General features: G+C 50.9%; 1 protein-coding gene across 1 annotated transcript in view; it reads right to left on the reverse strand.

The window, feature by feature from the left end:
* Window positions 1–15162, reverse strand: part of adcy5 (adenylate cyclase 5) — a 33531-nt gene that overhangs the window by 12295 nt on the left and 6074 nt on the right. The window contains 19 exon segments of the mRNA XM_068746736.1: window positions 1605–1645; window positions 1648–1728; window positions 1816–2020; window positions 2186–2449; window positions 2920–3052; window positions 3346–3530; window positions 3633–3791; window positions 3880–3996; window positions 4083–4170; window positions 4343–4440; window positions 4702–4846; window positions 5077–5099; window positions 5333–5470; window positions 5572–5713; window positions 5940–6098; window positions 6182–6309; window positions 6407–6518; window positions 9936–10057; window positions 10457–10606. Coding sequence (XP_068602837.1) covers window positions 1605–1645; window positions 1648–1728; window positions 1816–2020; window positions 2186–2449; window positions 2920–3052; window positions 3346–3530; window positions 3633–3791; window positions 3880–3996; window positions 4083–4170; window positions 4343–4440; window positions 4702–4846; window positions 5077–5099; window positions 5333–5470; window positions 5572–5713; window positions 5940–6098; window positions 6182–6309; window positions 6407–6518; window positions 9936–10057; window positions 10457–10606 — 2490 coding nt within the window.

The following is a 15162-nucleotide window of genomic DNA, read 5'->3' on the forward strand; positions in this document are numbered from 1 at the left end:
CGCACTTGACTCCCGGCCAGAAGGTCCTGGGTTCAAAACCAAGGGGTGCAGCATGTAGTTTTTTTTTTTTACAAGAATTTGAGGTTTGTTGTTTGGTAAAGTAAAGTAAATGGGAAACGGCGCCGCGTTCAATGACTCCACTGGGGTGATGTAAAGTTACGAGCGGCGCGCGAGGCTCATGTTTACAGCGAGACATAAACCTGGAATTATGACGTCGAGACCTGTCAGGACGAGTGATTGTGTACGGCGGTCACTTTCTCTGTCCACTAGGTGGCGTACGGGAACGCCCACAACATTGTAGAAACACGTGGAACAGATTCTGCAATGCCTCTCACACCTAATAAATACAGAAATGGTCCCAATAACTGCTTTATTTTCCCCCCAATTGTTAAAAACGATAAAGTTTACAGTGTTCCAAAGGGGCAAACGGAGAGTTTGGCAGCAGCGGGTTGGAGAGATGCTCTAAGATAAGGTCGGTCTGACCGTTACCCGTCTACAGTCACCACGTTCCACCTTATTCTCTGGTAAAACCTCGACACCTTCCGCACATTTATTGATTATCGTACTCGGTGGCGCAGCCAAGCAGCTGAAATGTTATTAACCCCTAAAATAAAACGACTAAAATTGGTGGAACTGCCAGAATTAAGATCGTTGCGAAATAACGTGCCGTGCAATACTGCTCTAAGGGAGGGGGGGGGGGGGGGGGGTGGCTGCACATCAAAGGGTACATTTCCACATGGGCTCATCCGTCCCCATCCGTCGGATGACCATCAGTATGGCGTTCATATAAAAGGCCTCGTAGGAATTCTTTGAACATTCATTGGGTCGTACCGTCTGGGAACGGGGAACGCCATCCTATCAGCAAACGGGGGGGATTCGGAGGCATCGACCCGCTGCGGCGCCAAGCTGAGACCAGGAGGGCGTCTGAAATCCCCCCCGACATCAGGGTGGTACCGTCCACACGTCTGAATACACGTCGGTGTTTATAGATAGCTCTCTAATATATTAATGTACAAAATATAGAATCTTAAAATATTTGATAAGGTTTGGCGTTCTGAAGTCAAAATACAAAACGGCCGAGATTAGAAAAAGTTCTTCGCTGACATCGTCTGTGTTTCGCGCCTGCGTGTGTGTGTGTGTGTCTATGTACGCTGACGACGCCGTGGCGTGCATTTGTGCGTTCAACGTCCGACGGACAAGCTTTCTGTAAGCACTGGAGCGTACGAAGGGTAAAGTCCAACCCCCCCCCCCCCCCATCCATTCCCATTGGGGCCCTCAGCAGGATCAGGGAAGTATCAGTGCACGGGAGAGAGAGAGAGCGAGCGTGAGCCTATCAGAGGCAGAGTCGAGGCGCCCATCCCGGCGTCCATGAGGGTTAACTGCTCGGGGGTCCGCTGATGAGAAATAGGTCATCATCTCCCCTTTGCCCTTGACCGTGACCAAGCCTCTGTAGTCTAGCTTGTAGTTGTAGGAGCTCAGCACCTGGTGCAGGTCCGCCGTTACCTGCGGACAGAGCGGGAGGGGAGGGGGGGGGCCGTGAGCGCCGCTAGTTCAATGTGAAAGCGGGAAACTGGAAAATAAAAATCCCGCATCGGCGAATCCACCTGGATCCTCTCGGGCACGCCTGTGCTGTCCATGCGGCTCCCACGTTCACCGTGTTCCCCCAGATGTCGTACTGAGGCTTCCTGGCCCCGATCACCCCGGCGACCACGGGGCCGATGTTGAGGCCTGCGAAGGGGAAGCAAAAGGTAAGCAGGTTCACTCCCGGAGTGGAGAACGCCCTGAAATCACTTCGGCCGTTCTCTCGCCGCTCACCGATTTTCATCTTGAAGTTGTTGAACGAATGCTCGTTGATGTATTTCATCTGGTCCATCAGCCTCATGGCGTAGTCGGCCAGGGCCCGGATGTGCGAGCGGCCGACCTTGTCGTACGTGGAGTCGTTGAGGCCGGAGGCCGCCATGTACGTGGAGCCGATGGTCTTGATCTTCTCCAGCTGGCGGAACTGTTCCTCGCTGATGATCTGGTGGCGGCAGCGAGAGGAAGCGCTTGATTCTGTCGCAAACCAAGTCGAGATTCTAACAAATCTCACGTTGGTTTCCACCAAAGGGGGGGATTTAAATACCCGATCGGGTTCATATCTTAAACTAGATCTTCCAGACGGACCGCCTCGCGACTGTTCGGTTACCTCGTCGAAGTCGGCTATGATCTCGTTGAGCAGCCGCAGACACTCCACCCCCTCGTTGTTGCCCTCCAGCTCCACGTAGAACTCTGAGAAGTTGCTGATGGAGGCGAACATGACCGCCACGCACTCGCAGGACTGGTAGTAGAGCTCGTCGTTGCGGCGCTCGCGCTGCAGGAAGTGGGCGGCCACGTCTTTGGGCAGGATGTTGTGGAGGAGACGGCGGTTGTAAGCCTGCAGCTCCTCCATCTCCTCCTTCTCCTCTGTGGCCTGGGGTTGGGGGGGGGGGGGCAGAGATGAAGTCACACACGGTTGAGTTTCTGGTATTCATGGTCACCGGAGGATGAACCGCGATAAATGGTTGGTTCCTAGCTTGGTGAAGATTAGTTCGTTGTTAGCGCGTTAGCTCTGAGGAGGTCGGACTGAAGCTCATGGAGCTAAATGTAGCTAAAAGCTAATGTTGAGGCCACAGCAGGTGATGCTTAAAAGGTAAACTTGCAGATTGGTTTGTTTATTTTTATTCTTAAGAATTATTATTATTTTTTAAAGGCCGTACATAACAATGAGGATGTTACGGGATAGATGAAATAGGAACGGGTCTGCTCAAGGTTTCTGCCTGTTAAATGCAGTTCTACCTCGACATTGTCTCCATGTTCTTGCTCATGGGACGGGGGGGACGGGGGGTCGTTGGCGCTATCTAGACCTGCTGAGCTGCTTCCAACGGACTTTTATATCCGTACCTGCAGCTTCCACAGGAAGTCGAGCCTGGCCGTGGACTCCACCTGCTGGGCGTGAAGGTAGAGGGCGAGAACGAAGACGGTGATGACCACGGGGGTCACGATCTTCAGGGGAACCTTGGAGTCCACCAAACAGCTGGAAGTCAGGGTTCCAGATGTTACCGCCAACTCAACAAACACTCAGGGCATCAAATATGCTCTATGCAGGAAGTCTATGCCACAGTAATCTTAGCATGTAGCATGCTTTTAGCCTCTGTTGCCAGCAGGTCTAGATGACGATGCTTCGGGGTCGCTATGGCGATAGAAGTCTCACCTCGTTCCATTCATGTGCTCCCTATGAGGAGAGGAGCAGAGATGGGCGTTCAGAACTAATGGCTAACGACGCGAGCATTCCACGGCAGACGGCGGGGGGGGGGGGGGACGACTCACGTTACGTTGATGGCGTTGGCCGTCACCAGCAGGTCCTGGTTGTCAAAAAGGCTCACTTTGGGCACCTCCAGGACGAGGAGGTAGAGGAGCTCGATGAAGAGCATCAGGAAGAGCTTGCCGATGCTGCTGATCTGCAGGAAGACGGCGCTGGCGAGGAGGCTCAACAGGACGCAGGAGGTGAAATACTGGGGGAGGGGCAGGAGACGCAGGTCAGTTTAAACGTGCCGGAGTTGAGCCCCCCCCCCCCCCCCCCCCCCCCCGGGACAAAGGGGCGGCGACACCTTTACCTCAGGGAAGGCGCAGAAGAGGGCGTCGTCTCCGCAGGGGTCGCGTCCCGCCTCCAGGCTGTAGTTGAGGAGGCGGGCGTGGCAGACGTTCACGCCGTCCAGGCTGATGTTAAGCTCCGCCTTGATGCAGCTGCGCAGGTCGCTGCTGCTGCAGGTGAACTGAGCGAGGTCGAAAGGTCGAGTCAGAGTAATCCAAAACACGGATTGGTTTGCCGAAGCGGTTTTTTTTAAAACCGTGACGACTTACGATGGTGATGAAGCCGGACAGGAAGACGATGACGATGGTGAAGACGCCCACCAGGGTGCTGTTCAGTCTGGACTGGACGATCCTCCGAGAGAGGGTCTGCAGCGGGATCGGAAAGAGCTGGGAGGAAACGGAGCGGCGGAAAGACTCCAGTTATTGGGCCTCGGTGCGTGGATAACGGCGGATAAAACGTTTGCCTAACTCACGCCGTAGCAGCAGTAGACCGTCGAGACAAACACGACGGCCATCAGGACGACGAAGCAGGTGATGAAGAAGCCCATCATCACGCCGGAGCTGCAGACGGCAGTCAGGATGTCAGTACACACACACACACACACACACACACACACACACACACACACACACACACACACACACACACACACAGAAGGATCCTTTTTTGACTACAGAAACCGGCGTTGTTAACGGTAACGAGGGCATTTTTCCCCACCGGATGTCGACTCACCGCGGCACGATGACGATCTGTATGGAGCAGATGAAGACGAAGACGAGGGAGGCGCAGGCGACGTAAGCGCCGAACCGGGAGTCCACCTGTTTGGAATACTGCAGGAGGAGAAGGAAGAGTTCCGATCAGGGCGGCGCCATCATCATCAGAACCGTCGCTCAAGAATACGACAAATGATCCATCCCGTTTGTTTCCCGGCCTTTTCCTGGCGTCGGAACCTTCACTTCCTGTCTTTTCTCCCCACACAGGGAGGAAGCAGTGCAAACGGGAAAAAAATGCGGCATCCAAAAACGTCCCGTCCGTTCATTCATCATGTGTGTGTGTGTGTGTGTGTGTGTGTGTGTGCGCGCGCGTGTGACCTTTCTCTCCAGGTCGGGCTCTCTGAAGGTCAGCAGGAACTTCTTGACGTGCTCGGAGCGCAGCCGGTCGATGCTTCGCGCATCGATGGCCCGGCCCAGGAACTCGTCCACCTCGTCCTCCGGGTTCAGGTTCTCCTGCGGGTTTCTGAAGATGAAGTGTCTGTAAAGGGAGGAGAACACGCTGCAGGTGGTTGTTGGTTTAAGCCTCTCGTCCGTTCCTCTGGGAAGCAAGGAATAAATCCGGTTTCCCTTCAGCGCTGATTCCATCACGCCGCCCATCGACTCGGTCCGTTCCTGCAGCTCCGTGTCGAATGTCACGCAGACACAAGTCTGGCTTCGGGGCTCAAACAGAAGAGGAGATGATCCCGTACTCACTTATCTTTGGGGTCCTCAAATCCCTGCAAGACAGAAAAGACAATTAGCTGAAAAGGAGTTTCTTCATCTGACTTTATCTCTCTAGCTCCCTCTGGTGGAGAAACATTGTCAACGCAGACAAAAATATATCTGGCTTCTTAAAAACTATCAAGTTATCAAGTCAGTAAAAATATTTCATCCCCAAACGTGTGTGTGTGTGGGGGGGGGGGGGGGGTCAGGACTGAAGCATTAGCCGAAAGCCTTCAGTGTTCCTCACCATCCTCTTCATCTCCTTGGAGACCTGGTTGCCGCCCAGGTGGTTGTAGAACGGCCGGTCGGTCCAGTGGCCGCTGTGGTGGGCGACAGAGTTGGTCCGCTGGCGGTTCATTTTGGCGATCAAGGCCTTTTCCTCTTTCTAGAAGGCATCGCGACACGGGAGCGCGTGTTCAAATGCTAATAAAAACCTACATTTAAACGTGGAAATCTAAAGAGAGAGCGGTGCATTGTGGGCCATACCCTTTTCTGACTGCAGCCCACAATGAGGTAGGTTTCTATGTCGTGGCTCTGCAGGTACGCGTTCCTTTCGCCCCCTGCTCCCGTCTCCACGTCGTAGTCCCCGTTCAGATAATTCAGAGTGGCCTTGGTGATATGAATCCGCCTGAAACGGGAAGCAGCACCGAAGAAATACTAAAAATACTAACTATAATTTAACTGGTTTAAGTTAGATCTCCGAATCCTGAGAGCAAAATTAACACGCAAATATATCCACCTTGAAAAAGCAATGCAGGTGTACCACAAGGTTCTATTTTAGGACCACTGCTTTTCTGGATGTCTATCAGGGAGAGGTCCCATTAGCGGAGGATGCAGAAACGGGACAGGCATACCCAGCTTGGCCGCCAGCCTCCATCTGATTGGCTAGAGTGACGTCATTGGACCACACATCAAATTGCCACTTCCTGAGTCCGAGCACTCCGCAGTGGACTCTGCCGCTGTGGATGCCCACTCGCATGTTCACGTTCACCCCGGTCACCTCTCGAACCAGCCTGCGAAAAAAAAAAACGTCAGGGAACATCATGCAGACTCCACACAGGGGAAAATTTGGCGGGGGGGGTGGGGGGGCACTTACGAGATGGCCTCTATCATGTCTAACCCCATCTCCACACAGCAGTGGGCGTGGTCGGCCCTCGCCTCCGGCAACCCAGATACGCAGTAGTAGCAGTCTCCCAGGATCTTGATCCGCAGGCAGTGGTTCTCCTGCCCGGGGGGGGGGGACGGGACGTCACGTCGATGAAGACGTGTCTCAGATATTATGTGATGTCTTCACACGTGCACAGTGAGATTTCATCCTTACCGCCGCCAGCTTGTCAAAGCGGGCGAAGAGCTCGTTGAGCGTCATCACCAGCTCCTGCGCCGTGCACTGGGACGCCAGGCTGGTGAAGCCTTCGATGTCCGCGAACAAAATGCTGCAGAGACACAAGCGGCAGAGAAACGATTCGGCGTTCAGGGCGCTCCGACTTCTCCCACCCGGAGAACGTGAGGTCACGGAGGCCTGCGGGAAGGGCAAGCGTGCAAGCCTCCCAAATCACGTCAAGCCCTTTAGTTTCTCGGTTCAGTTCCTGTAGGCCTGGGGGGGGGGGCTTGATAGCAGAGATAAAGAGTACTGGAAGATAAGATTTAAGAGCAGAAAGGAAACAGATGTTTGACACAAATCCAGCTCTGTTAGCGCTCGCGTTTCTTTCCCACAGTTCAGACAAGCTCGATTAAAAGGCGACGGGTCCGTCTCCGTGCATCCGATCCGTGCATCCGACCACTGGAAGGCTGCTAAACATGTGTTTAAGAAAAAGCTCCATGCACCATGAATGTTGTTCCTCCATCAAATTGCCAAGGAGACACTGCAGAAAGAGTCCGAATACACTCTAAAGAGGAGCTGAATCCGTCCTATCAGATGGGAAACGCGGACAAACGGGCCCCGCTGGAGACAGACGATGCTTGTTCTGAATGAACTGAGACATTCTCTTCACACACAGTCATGCCTCGCGCTGACTATTTCTTTTCTTTTATCAAAAAAAGGAAATTGAACACTGTACTCTCAAAAGACCCGCTGAAAAAAGGTTCAATTTCTAAAATACGTCGCGAAATATCAGACAAAGAATACATGCCTTCACTTGATCATCTAAAGGAGGCCTGGCAACAGGATATCGGGATAAACATCACTGCCTCTCAATGGACTGCAGCTCAGGTCAACGTCCACTCATCTTCAGTTTGTGCTCGGCATGGACTTCTGCAGTTCAAAGTTTTGCACAGACTACATCTCTCTAAAGTGCGGCTCTCCAAAATGTTTCCAGGGGTGAACACTGCTTGTGACCGGTGTGGCCAAGAGCAGGCCACACTGGCTCATACGTTCTGGAAGTGTCCTGACATAATGCCTTATTGGGCCAAGATATTTAACATGTTGTCGAACATTTGTCAGACACAACTACAGCCTGATCCTGTGTTGGCATTGTTTGGAGTTCCCTCAGCCTTGACTGGTCTCTCAAACAGGCAAAAAACGGTTGTTAAATTTGTTACAGTGTTGTCTAGGAGATTGATCCTATTAAACTGGAAACAAAAAAAACCTCCGTCCTACTTAAATCTCTTAAATGATGTAATGAAGCACGTTCAATTGGAGAAGATTAAATTCGAACTGAAACGGAGGGTAGATGACTTTTATTTGACGTGGGATGCGTTTTTGGAGTACTTCAGCAAAAATAAACAGAAATAAACATACAAATGCATAGATATGACTCCTCCCACCCCACCCCCTTTTTTTTTTTGTTTTTTTTTTTTTTTTTTTTTGTCTCCCTTGTTGGTGTCAGTTTTTATTATTTTAATTATTAATGTAGGTGTGTATAGATATGTGTACATTGTATGTGTATGAGTATCTGTACACGCTGTACTTCAATGTTTTATGTGTTCATAAGAAAATAATAAAAAGATTTTTGAAAAAAAAAAAAAAAAAAAAAAAAAAAAAAAATTAAGGAAATTGATTCTCAGGCCGATTTCCTTCCAGGGTGAAACACGCGACGGCCTTAAACCCCGGCGGGCCTGGGACTCAGGTTGGGCCCGTCTTCACTGAGAACGCCCTTCGAGGAGAGATCCATCTTGTGAGCATCGGTCCCGCTCAGCCCTGCCCAGGTGACGCCTGCCTCCAACAGCAGGCAAGTGTTACGTGCGACACACAGACCTGAAACCACGTGCGCTTCCTGTGTGTCCCGTTCACCTCAAGGTCAGATCCTCCGGTTTATGCAATCGTCTGTTCCCGTTTCTCTCTCTTCAGGGCGCTTCCGGCCTGCATAACAGCCACCGCAGAGGCTCGGGAACATTTCCCCCGGGCCATCAAACAACCGCCCCCAAATCTGAGTCAGCGCAGCGTTTTAGCTTCTCCGCTGAAGCCCCGGGACGTCGTTTGATTCCTGAGGGATGTCGTGCGGCGTTGTTGTACTCTCGTTGCACCAGCTGGACGCGGCATCTTTAGACGTTGCTCCGACTGGAACTCTTTCAGGCCTTTTTCCTGATGCTTGAGAATGGAGGACCGATAAACTCCGCCCCTCTTACCCTTTAGTTCTAGCCGTGGGAGCTGTCACTTCTCTTCCTGTTGCTTCTTGGCCTCTCAGCAGAGCCCCAATTACCAAAATCCAATACCCCCCCCCCCCCCCCCAGGCAAGTCATTCCTAGTTAAATGGCACATTACGACCGAAGGCGGAACCCAGCCGAGCTCGCGCCGCTAACATGCCGCCGACTCCCCAGTGAGTGATCCACAATGAAAGCTCAGCAACGCTCCACTTCTCCTCCTTTCTCTGCTCCAGCTGAATATAAATACACAGATACTCGAGGGATACTTCGTTTTTTTTGGCCCACTTTTGGGAAAACCTTTTCCTCCATTTTTAAATAGGTTGTGCGTCTATATTTAGCCCAGGTTTGGGGATGCATTCCCAGCGTATGAGGTTCGCTCACACTTGACTTCTTTTGTGTGTGAGACTGGAAACTTTTCTTCTTTTTTTTTTTACCAGAGTAATAACCACAATGACTTTATCCATCAAATGCCAAATGGCAACACCAGGGTGTTAAATGATCCCGCCGCTATAAGGAGACAGGAAGTTGGCATCACGGTTCCAGAACTGCCAATGATGAGCCTTGACATAAACCTTGTTAAAAAAACAGCGGGGGGGGGGTTACCGAGTGAGAACTTCCTCCACAGACTCGACGGCAAAGCTTTCCATGTAGTTTTTGTGACTGATTGAAAAAAGTCAGGACATTTGGAAATAAACTCAGAAGCAGGTCTTTAAATTGACTCTATGTCCACTCAGCGCCGTGATTTTTGCACCAGGTGGCGCCAAACCCAACCGCCGCGGCGCCCAAGCCTGCTCTCGTGGGCTCAGGAAGTGAAAGGAAGGATCAACACTCCATCATTAAAACAACTGAGATCACATACGGGAATGAACTCTGGAAGTAAAGCGGCATCCGGTCGACATCCAGCCGTTATCACGGAACGCTCCGGACCGAAAAGCCGTCCGTCAGCTGGGAGCCAATCAAACGGTCGGATCCGCATCCGACACTAAAGACTATCTTTAACAGCTTTTAAAACAGGATAAATGCAGCAGAAGACTCGGCTGAAGGATATAACGGTACGCCGGAGAGGTTCTAACCAGCATTTATGTCACTTTCCGGCCCATTTTTAAAGCAGCTCTAGGGTTTCTGACCCCTTTCAGGGTTCAGGATTTTGTCGTCCTGAAGCCTCGCCGCTCTTTTGAGAGATAAAATGCAGCCAGAAATGATTTGCGGGGATTCTGAGAAAGCGAGTTATTTAAAGCGGCGCGGCGGGCTGGCGGTCCTGGTGTTACCTGACGTTATCGTGCTTCTGGATGTAGATCTTGTGAAACATCATGTCCTCCTGCTTTGCATTTATGTCAGCTTTCATTTCCATGGCAACGTGGCGGGGAAGCACTGAGAGCAGGAGACGTTCCTGGAAGACAGCGAGGCGGAGGAGAACAAGTTCAGGGAGGAAGTGATGTCATGTTGGGGAGGTGGGCGGGAGAGGCAGAGACCCGGAATCAGGCGAAGAGCAACAGAACTCGAATTTTGATAAATTAAAGATTTATTAAAAAGCTTTTGTTTCGGAAAACTAAGTAGATCAGCAAGAAGCTTTTCTCTGATTGGTCGTCAAGCTTAAAGTTCTGTCACGCGACCAGAGTGAGCTGTTAAGTTCATTCTTTCACGTCTAAGTCGGCTTCTCCTCCACGGGAATGTTGGCTACTCGCCAAGGCGAACCGAATGCAAGAGAAGCAGAGCAGGGAACATTTCCCAAAATGGAGCAGGTCCCATTTGGGATTGTGAAGGACAGTTTCCCTCTGCTCGTCCTCACCTGCTGCTGGTTTTCCCTCTGGGAGTGGAGGCGGGCCTGGATGCATTCCCTGGTCTCCTGGAAGGCCTGCCTCTGGGAGCCCTCGGCGGGGTAATGGGTGCACACGCCGACGATGTTGGTGCAGGAGAAGATCAGCACGTTGGACACGATCTGTGGGAGGAGAAAAAGGGTTCAATTTCACGTGGAAGATCTGTTCCCGCTCCTGCTTTGGGACGTTTGTCACTTTCTGCACAAAAACAGCTCAATCCTTTTCCATGTTTGCTCCAGCTCAGAGGCTTCGCGTCCTGTCGAACATTAACCTTCCCCGTCCTGCAGCCGCGCTGACGAGCAATATCGCAAAAGCAATTTCATAGATTTTTAACAAGTCGTTCCATTTTGCCCGCGATGTGTTTGCCTTTTTATTATAGCGGCGAAGTTGTTGAAAAAGGTTCAATAAACCTGCAGCGGACCAATGAGCTCAGAGTAAACAGGAGGCTAACAGAGTTAGCATTGTAAATGGACGGACTCCACTTGTTTTATTTTATTTTGCTACCTTCTCAAAGTGAGAAAAAAACCCGATGAAGAACACCAAGATTTGTAACCTCAGATTCGATCCAGAGAGCTAAATTCCAGTTTATTCAACAGCTCTTCACTTTTAGTTTCGCCTTCATTCAGCTTTTAGAGACTATAAAGTGAATAAGAACCTGACGGAACGCCACGGTCTGCCTGTTGGATATAGTCCAAACTGGACTATCTTGCCACGTGTGTTGGAAATTGACCTTCCTGCACACAAACACAAAGCAAATCTGGAATCAACACGCCGCTAAAGGTAAAAGCAGCCGCCGAAACGCTTCCAGACAGAAGGGCTTGAACATCTGTGGGGAAACTTGCAGGTTTGCACCATCCCGCCCGCTTGGGTTTAAAATGTGGAAAACAAGCCGCTGCTTCCCATCAGCCCGAAACGGCGATGTGACATTTAGAAGGTGGGGGCTGCCGTTACCTTGCAGTCGAGTCATCCAGACAGCAGCAGCAGCAGCAGCTGCACATGGAAGCGCCGCCACTGCCTCCAGGAGACCGCCCCCACGCTGCCATGGAAACAGCACGCATCAGATAAAGTCTTTCAACAGGTCAATACAAATATTCCCCAGCAGCAGCCTTATTCTATTAATACTGCCGGCGCTCACCCAGGCCTTATTTGGAAACCTATGGGCTTTTCCTCCCGCCGGTTAGGAACACAGAAAACGTTTTGGACCGATCGGACAGAACTTGAACGTCCTTGCAAAGCGGCGGGATCACAAACTGCCGGAGCAACTGGCTGGAGGAAACCGTGAAGGTTTATTTTGGGCAAAAGAGCGGTCGACATAAATAAACAGGCCTGCGGTTTGCAGCACACTGAGGCGCATTGTGTGTTCCGAGGATAAACGCAGATCATGTGCTCGGTGCTGATTAGTGCGGGGAGCCCAGACTCGCACCGGCAGGGCGGTAAAGCCCCCCCCCCCACGTGTCGGCCAGTAGATATTTGTCGCTGGATCAGTCAGCTGCTAAAACCAAGGCGGTCGGAACCAGACGGAAACACGAGGCTCCAAAAAGCGCCAGAGATGGGTATGTCGGAAAAAGACGCTTTATCGCTAGAAGACGAGACTTCTGCTCAAAATGCACACAAGCCCCGAGAATGTGGAACCATTATTGGTTTTATTAGAAACACCATCTTTCACTAGTTTCCTCAGGATGCGGCGCAAGCAGCTTTTAAAGATTTAAATGTTGGAATCAGCACAGGAAATGTTAGCAGCCGCAAAGTGAAGCGTTTCAGGATCTTACACGGCCAACAAGAGAGAAGCGACACACGAGAGGAGCAATGGGGAACGAAGAACCGCGGGCAAAAAAAAGAGCATACATTTCCTGCATTTCATTTTAGCTCTATTTTAATCTCCATCAGCTCCGCGGGGATTCCAAAAAAAAAAAAAAACTGGATGTGGAATGACGAGCAGCAGGATGGGTTGGATCCGAGGTGATGACCTGCCGGGTGACCCGGTTCACCTCCGTCCAGTCACGGATAACAAATAAAAACTGATTTTCATCGACACGAATCTGCACAAAAACAGCATTTACACAACAATGATGGTAAAGTGGAGTTTAAAGATAAAAGATATTTACACTCTGGACTTAATGAGTAGCAAAAAACACAACAGAAGTTAAAAACACTTTATCTTCGGGATCCAGTTTCCATCTTGTATCTTCATTGTGAAAAAAAACAAACAGCCGCCATTCAGAAATAAAATGTTGAGCCCGAGTGATTTAAACGCAGTTTGGCGTCGACGGGGACTTTTCAAGTGGGCCGTGATGCCTCGCAGGAGACGCTGGACTCCTGGGGGGGACTAAAAAGTTCACATTCTATGAGTCACGCCTTTGAAGAGTAAAGACAAGCCCGGCGACGAAACAAGAGGAAAAGCAGATTTGATTCGTCATCTCGTGCAATCGAAAGGCAAAGCGACAGAAAGAGACGCCGAACAACTCGAGAATTCTTCCAAATATAGACGCCGCATTTCAACGCAGGCCGTAACAGGAGAGACTGTTTGATGTCAAAAACGCAGCACGAAACTCTCTCTGGCGCCCGGTCGGTCGGCGCTGCTATCCACCTTGACAAAAGGAAGAAATGACAACTTGTTGGAATTCTGTCTGCCGGCACCAGAATTATTCACAGGGATCCGGCCGGCTCCTCGCGTAAGGCCTCAGAACCAACACGGCCTTATGAAAAGGTCGAAAACAAAAAAAAAATCACAAATATCCTGAAAGGCGCTCTCCGTGTCTCCGGAGAAGCCCGGAGTGAAAAGACGCGTCTCCCGGGATGGAATTCATTGTGTTCAGAATCCATGCAGAAACAGAAGAGCTAGAACACAATGAAAGTTAATAAAACTAAAAAGATGCAGCCAGTCAGGTGAGCAAGGACCAATGAGGACGGAGGACAGTGACGGGTCAGACTCTCCACCTGTTGAACCGTCTTATTTCCTGTTGTGATTGACATCGTCTTTCAAGCGTTAGCAGGATCTGCGTCTTCTCCCGGGCTACGCGTTTTTATTTTATTTTATTTATATGAACATGGAAAGGCAGAGAAAGAAGCAAACTACCGGCTGGAGAGGAATTGACTCAAACTACATGTCAAGTGACCGCCGGGGGAAGGAAAGCGTCTCTTCGGAACTAGTTCTCATTCTGAGATTCTGTTATCCTCGTCCCGCCTGGTGCGTTTTTTGCTGCCCGTCAAATGAGATGCGTTTGAAATCGACTCGCATGAAAGCACGGCGAGACAAAATGTCACGGTCACCGATGAGACGGATTCACTGAAGCGCTCCGTGACTGGATGTGGACACGTGTCCTCCGTGAGTCGTTGCAGTCAGGTTGCAAATGGCTAGCACAACGTCACTCAGTTGATTCGTGGTCACCAGAGGTTGAACCGGTATAAGGTTAGAGGTTCCTTGGATGCCGCACTACAAACTTTCGAGCAGTTGCACTGACATTCACGATCCCAGAGGACATCCCGATGACCTTTGGCGACCTCTACACCCCAGTTTGGGATGATGATGGCGATATTAGGAAGATTTATTTCATTTTGGCTTCCAGAAGATAAAAGAAAAAGTAAAAATGGACAAATGATCAGCGAAAGGAGTGGAGAACCCCAACCGACCAAATAAGGGTTACTTACTGTAGGAAACTCGTGGATTCAGGGATCCGACTTGAGCAGATGAAGAACGAAACTCCGCCTCCAGCGTTTGTTTAGTTCCCAGCTTGCAGACGTCCAGCGGGGGGGCTTTAACTCAGGGCTGTGTGTGTGCGCCTGTCAGTTCGATGTCCCCCACGCTCCTCTGCACTGCCTCCACTTGTTTCCACAGTTTCGTCCGCGCGGCCCTTGTGATGTTTTTCCGTGTCTGCCGGGTCTGTTATGTTTGGGTGTCTGGGAGCCAGCCGCCATGACAGCTCTGTCTGAGCGATCAAAACGCAACCCACGCTGCGATTTCCACAACACGAGGCCAAAACAGACCGGAGGCCCTCGGGGGCAACCTACCACCGGCCCCTTCAGTGACACCTTTCAAACGATGCCGACTGCGGTGCCGAGCCTGCCAAGGCCCGTCCGATCCGTTGTTCCCTTTACAACATGCCATATCGCCACGCCTCTCTAAGGTCGCCCAGGAAACGGTCTCCACCAAACAACTTTCAAAGTGACCTCTCCGTAACTTGGCGGTGCCTCCCCAGCCCGCAAACCTCACCGGGTCACCGCTTTAAATGCCAAAAAAACGAGCTAATTATACGTTTTCAGTCGAGTGTTATTATCCACGTATCATTCTTTGGATATTCCCTGGAGATAAGTTCATGAAAAGCAGAAACAGAGATCCGGGAAGCTCCTTGAGAATGACAACGGACTAATCCCCTGACCTGCGGCTTCTGCGAGTCGTCGTGTCTTGCCTCGGTCTACAAAGCAAGTCAAGGTTCCCTCCATATAAGGCCGGGAGGGGAGACGGCGAGTCTTATCACACCCGGGCTACTGCTCTGCCTCGCAGTCATAATACATGTGGGAAGAATCACTGGAGAGGGATCTAAAGAGCCAGCCACAGAATAATGATAACCCCCCCCCCCGGAGCTGAAAGATTGGCTCTTCCTGCACGATTGGAACCATCTGTAATTTCGAAAGCAATTTTTAGCCGAGTCTAAAAATAAAAACAACAAACAGATGTGCA

This window comes from Brachionichthys hirsutus, chromosome 12, assembly GCF_040956055.1.
Source record: "Brachionichthys hirsutus isolate HB-005 chromosome 12, CSIRO-AGI_Bhir_v1, whole genome shotgun sequence".
In the NCBI taxonomy this organism is placed as follows: domain Eukaryota; kingdom Metazoa; phylum Chordata; class Actinopteri; order Lophiiformes; family Brachionichthyidae; genus Brachionichthys; species Brachionichthys hirsutus.